Source organism: Trachemys scripta, chromosome 21 (genome assembly GCF_013100865.1).
Source record: "Trachemys scripta elegans isolate TJP31775 chromosome 21, CAS_Tse_1.0, whole genome shotgun sequence".
Classification (NCBI taxonomy): Eukaryota; Metazoa; Chordata; order Testudines; family Emydidae; genus Trachemys; species Trachemys scripta.
This window is the reverse complement of record NC_048318.1, coordinates 10,471,588-10,478,533: the sequence shown is the minus strand read 5'-3', so window position 1 is coordinate 10,478,533 and position 6,946 is coordinate 10,471,588. Positions and strand designations below refer to the sequence as shown.

At 41.2% G+C, this 6,946-nt stretch overlaps 1 protein-coding gene across 2 annotated transcripts in view; it reads left to right on the top strand.

The window, feature by feature from the left end:
• The first annotated feature begins 2,272 nt into the window (after window positions 1-2,272).
• The window catches only part of JHY (junctional cadherin complex regulator), a 31,127-nt gene continuing 26,453 nt past the window's right edge, over window positions 2,273-6,946 (top strand). Inside the window, exons 1-2 of one of the 2 annotated variants that reach the window (XM_034754787.1) lie at window positions 2,273-2,341; window positions 5,417-5,844. In XM_034754787.1, coding sequence (XP_034610678.1) covers window positions 5,507-5,844 — 338 coding nt within the window. In that variant the 5' untranslated portion in view covers window positions 2,273-2,341; window positions 5,417-5,506. Of the gene's footprint in view, window positions 2,347-5,416; window positions 5,845-6,946 lie in introns of both variants that reach the window. The other variant, XM_034754788.1, reaches the window with a different exon arrangement.

Here is a 6,946-nt window from a genome sequence, read left to right as displayed (position 1 = left end):
AAAGAATAGTTTGGTAGTGCCTCAGTACATAGGTACCAATAAAACAGGTACACTGATAAGACCACAGAAAAGAAAAAAGTACTAACTCAATAATAATAATAGGAACACTCCCATACTACATCCTACAACAAATAAGCCAATCAAATCCATCAAGAAATATTGATTTTGCACTATCCTCAGATGAAAAGTATTTGATTTCTTCACTTCTGGATCATCTTCAACATATTGAACACAGAAGTGCCAAGTAGCTATGTAACTAGCATACAAGTTATTTTTAGCATTCTTCAGCTCTAAAATGGCTCATACATCTCACACTTTAATAATCCAATTGTTTAAGGAGGCTGGCTCTGGACTACTCCATGATGTTGCAATAACCAATCAAGTAGTCAGCAATTGATGTAATAATAAACAATGACATTTGGGCTTGTATGAACTTTATCATATTTTAATTGTTCCCCTTTTATTATTAAGCACCAACACTGTACAAGACAGAGAAAGGCATGGCCCCTGCCTCAGAGTTTGCAATTTTAAGAAACACTCATGCACTTACTTAACTTTACTCACATGAGAACCATTTAATTCAATAGAACTATTTACATAACTAAAGTTAAGCATGTGAGTGACCTAAAAAAGCAACAGATGAACTGGGAACCCCAGAGAATGGTGCTACTTCAGAGCCGTTGTTGTTGTCTTTGATGTAGTAACATGACATATAACAAAATTAAATCTAGATCATTCATCCAAAAGCTTGACTCTAAATCACCTTGATAGCACCAACACCTTAGCTGTCCACAATACCATTAGGTCCATGCAGTGAAAGTAAATTATAATATGCATATAGTGCCACCTCATTCTAATTACATGCACTATTAAGTATCAGCAGATTTGAACTAATGGGCCCACTAATCTAACCCAACAACATAATCTCCTATTACAGATCACATCTGAAGTAATGGTAATTTACCATATTCTTAATGGGGTTTTGATCTTGTTGAAATGTAATTCTATTTTTACAATAGTTTACCATCCAAGAGATGAGCCTTTTCTACTGTTTCCTGTATTCCATTCATGTGCAAATTTGCCATCATTAATGATTAGGCCTGTTGCTGTGTTGTGGGCTTTTTTTGCCTCATTTGAAAATAATAAGCCTATACTCTGAAAAACCCAAGGCTACAGAAGCATATATAGCCTGTTAGGCTTTTAAATCCTGCTAAATATTTTACCCACAAAGAATACTAACTTTATCCACTAATTTTAATCGTTCTGACAGTGCATCACATGGTTTCTTGGGTATGGGAAATGGTCTTGTATTGGCTTTGATATCAGAGGTTAAACTCAGACCAACAGCAAAATACAGTCCAACACATGGTGCCAGTGGGGACAGGAATGAGTTGAACCACTCACCGCAGGACTGTATTTAAGTGAATGGTCTGAAACAGCTCTCATCGCATGTGGAAAAAAAACAAAAAGTGGTTTGCTTGGGGACTATAGGCCCAGTAAAACTTCCATTCAAGTCAAGGAGAGTCTTTCCACTGATTTACCAGGAATTAGATCAGGTTCTATGCATCTGATTCTGGTTTTGCAGCAGCTGTACATCAGGAGTAACTCAGTTCAAACCTGGTGTGAGACCGAGTTCAGGCTTGATGGTCATTTGAAGAACATGGCAAGCAGAAGACCCTCAACAAGAAAAATTGTCATGTTGATCCTAATATTTGAGGTCTATTTCACCCTAGGTTACTGAATGATATCTAGCTCCTATGTAGCACTTTGCATGACAAGATCTCAACGTGCTCTACCAAGGAGCTCAGTCTCATTGTCCCCATTTGACACAGGTAGGTTTGATATGAGAATGACACCGATGCAGTGGCGGGAGCAGGGGACAAGGGCAGAGAGGGTGGAGCAGGGCTTGAAGGGGTTTACATTTTATATGGGCTTCTCTCCTTTTTTCTCTCCTTCCTTTCTTATTCCCTCTTCTCTGCCCCCTCCCCCATCAACTCCTCTTTTCCCCTTCCCTCTTCCCTGCCCCCCATCTCCCTCTGTCCTGCACTGCACCCACCACCCCATCCTCAGCACTGGGCAGCTGGAGAGCTCACCCAGGCTGGAAGGTACCACACAGACTGGCGGGGGATGTTTTAGGAGGGAGTGTCCCATTCGCCTGCACCCCCCCCCCCCATCCCGTCTTTCCCGAAGCCGGTTGGTAGGTGCAATTGTAGGCGGGGTTTTGCGTATGTGTACCGCCGCCATGGTGACATTACGCTAACAGCGCAGCCGGGGGTGCGGAGAGCGGGTTCGGGAATAGCTCGTTGCGCACCCGTCGCTGGTGGAGAGGCTGCTCTGCAGGGTCAGGTGAAGGGGGGGGCGCGAGGGGGAAACGGGGGAGGGGCACGGAGGACTGGGGTGGGAGAGAACTGGGGGAGGGGTAAAAGGGAGGGGCAGAGGATGAGGGGTGGAGAGAGAGAGAGAGAAAGGACTGGGGGGTAGAAGGGAGGGGCAGAGAAGATAGGTGGGAGAGAGGACTGGAGTGGGGTAGAAGGGAGGGGCAGAGAGGACTGGGGGTGGGAGAGAGGACTGGAGTGGGGTAGAAGGGGGCAGAGGTAGAAGGGAGGGGCAGAAGGGATGGGGCAGAGAGAATTTGAGGAGTAGGGGAGAGGATTTGGGGAGTGAAGTGAGAGGACTGGGGTGGGGTAGAAGGGAGGGGCAGAGAGGATTGGGGGTGGGAGAGAGGACGGGGGTGGGAGAGAGGACTGGGGTGGGGTAGAAGAGGGCAGAGGTAGAAGGGAGGGGCAGAGAGGATTTGGGGGTGGAGGGAGAGAGAGAGAGAGAGAGGGGACGGGGGGTAGAAGGGATGGGGTAGAGAGGATTTGAGGAGTAGGGGAGAGGATTTGGGGAGTGAAGTGAGGGACTGGGAGAGGGGTAAAAGAAGAGGGCCGAGAGGATTTGTGGGGTGGGGAAAGAGGGCTGGGAGAGAGGACGGGCACGGGGTAAGAGGACGGGGGGGGGGAAGGTGAGCAAACTCCTGGGAGAAGGGAGTAGCAGGGTAGCACATATCTTCTGTTCAGTTTCTTGTTCTTTTCAGATTTGCTCATCACAGTATGTATTGACAAGTAATGAAAGGGTGGCGAGTGCTATTTTATGATGCAACACCACTGTCCAGGAGGGGGATTTAGGAAGGATTACAGACCCTCCTTAGAGGGGTTGCAAAACACCATCCAAAGGGCTGCAACTGTTCGTACATTCCCCACCATCACCACAATCATTGCACTCCCAGCCTGCCAGGAGTTTACATAACCTTTCTCCAGGTGCCTCCATGCAAAATGTCCCTGCACTCCTCCCCAAATGACAAGATTCCTGTAAGAATGGGTATTTCCTTAACTGTAAGGGATACTTTAGTTTGAGGCCCAAATAATAACTCCTTAACCTTAAAATCTAAAATGCAGGTAGAAATTATGGCTGTTTAATGGAGGATTTTTTTAAAAATTATCTTCTATAAGTTTTCAATGCAAAAAGAACAGAGACAAACTCACTTTGATAGATGATATTTCTTCAATTGTTACTTGAGGCTTGAAAAAATGTTCTTGACACCTCCTAACCAGAGTGCATTAGAAAAATTCGAGCTGGAATTTTCAATGGAGCCTGAGGTGTTAGTCAAATCCCATTAAATTGGTCATCTAATCTGGTCAGTTTTGCTGCTTCTGTTCAGAACATTGTGGGCAGCCCTGAAACTTTCAAAAATCAAGTCAATTTCAAAGTTTCACTGCTGTCCACAATGTTCTGAACAGAAGCAGCAATACTGACCAGATTTGTAAATTTCACTTTGCTTCTACTATGAGAAAATAGGTACAGCAAGAGAAACAATGGAAATGGCTGTCTGAAATCTATGGTTGAAAAGTGCTAATTATTAAAGTGCTGTCTCTTTGAGTATGCAATATACTTTACAAAGGTAAATCACGGTCATCCTCATTTCACAGAGGAGGTAACTGAGGCACAGATAGGTGAAATAATTTGCCCAGTGACAGACCGATTCAGTGGCAGAGCTAGCAGCAGAATCCAGGTCTTGCAAAACGTGCCCTATCCATTGGGCCACCTTTGCTTTCATTAGTTTGTATTTGTAAGGTTGTCTTCACAACCGTAAGAGCTAGAAACTTGAAAAATGAATGCTTAATTTCTGTAGAAATTGATGGGTTAAATCCTGCAGCTCAAAGAAAGTTTCTTACTCATCACTGAGTGGGTGAATGGATATTTCAAGCCCTGCTTTATTTTAAAACTGAAGCATAGCTATCGTTTTAAAAATCTATACACACTAGTTGATTCATTACTCCTTAGCCCACAGCGTACGCATAATCTCCCAACGTAGATCTGCTATTACATGTAGTATGATCCATGCCAGAGAAAGGACAGTTATAGATATTCAGTGTGTTAATAAAAGGCCTGATGAAGAACAACAATTTTATGCCATAAGAAGTGTTGCCTCTGGAAAACTAAAAATTGATGCGGTGATGTACCTGACACATGGCTTCCTATACCCATACATTAAAATTAAACTTATGTTATATAAATAATCATTTTTAATACAAACAGACTTTCTTCCTGCTGCATCAAGCACTCCCCTACTGCTGTAACCTATTACAAAAGAAAATGGCATTAAAATGTTAACAAATGTTTCCTATTTTCAAATGCTGACACTGTTTTAACTCAGCCGTTTGATTCCTTATGTATATAAAGTGATTGCACATGGCTCGTCTGTTAACAAATATATTTTAAAAATTGTCAATATATTTTTGTAAGTAAATATTCTTTGTCCTGCACTTATATCTAGAGGGATATAGCTATAGATATCCAACAGGGTTTAAATAAGATCACTAATGTAGAACATATGATAGAACAACTATAATCTGTTGCCTTAACTTTATTTCCCTGATAATATGTATACACAGATTTATTATTTTAGGGATAAGTGAATTGTCGCTGCCATTTTTATAACGATTAAAAGCCCTATTTTGCCACACTTACTCATGCCGAGTAGTAATTTACTACACATTTAGGCCCTAATCTTGTGAACACTTGACTCATGCTTAACTTTACTACCAGTAGTAGTCCCGGGATTTTGAACGGGACTATTAACAATAGTAAAGTAACCACATCTATAAGCGTTGGCATTATCAAGGCCTTAGTGTCATTGATTTCTTATTTCACAAAATATTATTGAGTGTGAGTGGCAGACACGCTCCCTGAAGCATTTATAAATACAGAAGTACATCAGCTTTGCAGGATCAAATTCTGAGTCTGCCCACAATGCTACTGACTGTGTAAATAATTTGATAGGACTCATCTAAATATTTAACAAACATAACTGTTATTGACTATTTCAGTGAACAAATTGTTTGTTTGCATTTAGTCTCATATTTCCTAAATACAGGTCTGGTCTACACTGCAGCACAAAATATGGAATGAATTCTTCACATCTGAATCATATTTTTCCACTCTTTCCTTTCTACACATTTGCAACATGAATAATAGCTTATCTCAAAGAGTATTAATCCAGCCACATGGTCATCATACTCATTTAAAAGGACCACCTTTAAGTGACGGCAACTGGCATCCAAGTCTGCATGACTCTCAGGAGTCTGATTCTGAAAGCCTTACTCAAGAGATACAATATCAGTTAGAACTTCAAAAACGGATTTATGAAAATGAAGTACTGGTAGGCCAGTCTTCTGATGAGCTGGAGGATGACAGCTTAGATGAAGATAGTCTGGAGGAGAAAAGTCTGAATGACTCAGAAGGAGCAAATTATGACAAAGTACAGTTTTCAAATGGAAAAGATTATGGAAAACATAATGAAAGGTAAGGAATATATTTTTAGTATATAGCTATGATAGGCCTGACTGTTCTTGTGCTAAGCCATTCAAGTAGTGCATTAAAGTGAGCATAAATGTAACTTACACCTATCTAATAGAAATAGTTAAATTGGCACAAAGACTGTATGTAGACCAGGCCTTACTGTGAATGTGAATTCAGGGCGATGTGTTTTGAAATGTATTGTGCTGTACAACTTGGTTTCTTTAGAAAAGAAGGGAGAGCAACCATTCTTTGTTCACTGAGGGCTAGATTGTAGCTTGCACTGACTACACTCCCATTTGAGGAAGTCAGAACCTGCCTTACACCCCTGTATAAGCTACCTAGACATTGGTTTTGGGAGTGCAAAAATAGGTGGGTGCTTCATACCCACTTACTTGCCCTCAAAGTAGATGGGCAGGAGTGTGGGGAAGTGAGCCAAGCCTTGCCTCTGCTCATCCACAGTGCCAGCCAGTACAGCTGAGCTGACGTAGAGGAGTGATAATTTTCTGCTGCTATAGGCCCAGTAAAATAGACATCCATTCTTCTCTATGAGCTTTATCCAAAGTCCACTTAAGTCAGTGGAAGGAGTCCCACTAACTTGAATGGCCTTTGGATCAAGCCTTAACGCACTTCCCATAACGGACTGGGTACTTGTTCAAAACTGATAGTTGGTGACTGTCCTTTTCTATGCACTTGATAGGATGGGGCAGCTTTCTGAATAATTTAAGAAATGCATGTTTCACTTTTACATTCAGATAGTGATTTTTTAATCACTTTGGTTAGCTGCACTTCTATTAGAAAACTTATGTTTAAAACAATATTGAAAAACTGGAGGGTTGAATAGATGCGTTTTTATCCAGTAACTATATAAATGCTAAATTAAAAATTCCAGCAGACTGTCTGTCATCCTCACACATTCTTACAAAAGCATTAACTTTATACATAAAATAAAATTGAATATGCTGTCATATGCATAAAAGGTTTAATGCTGTATAAATTGGGAATAATTGTTGTGTTTAAGAGAATTAAATTAAACCTGAAGCAATAATAATGTGCCATTTCAATCTAACTGTCTACTTAAATTAAAGTGGCAAACAAATGAAGGCTA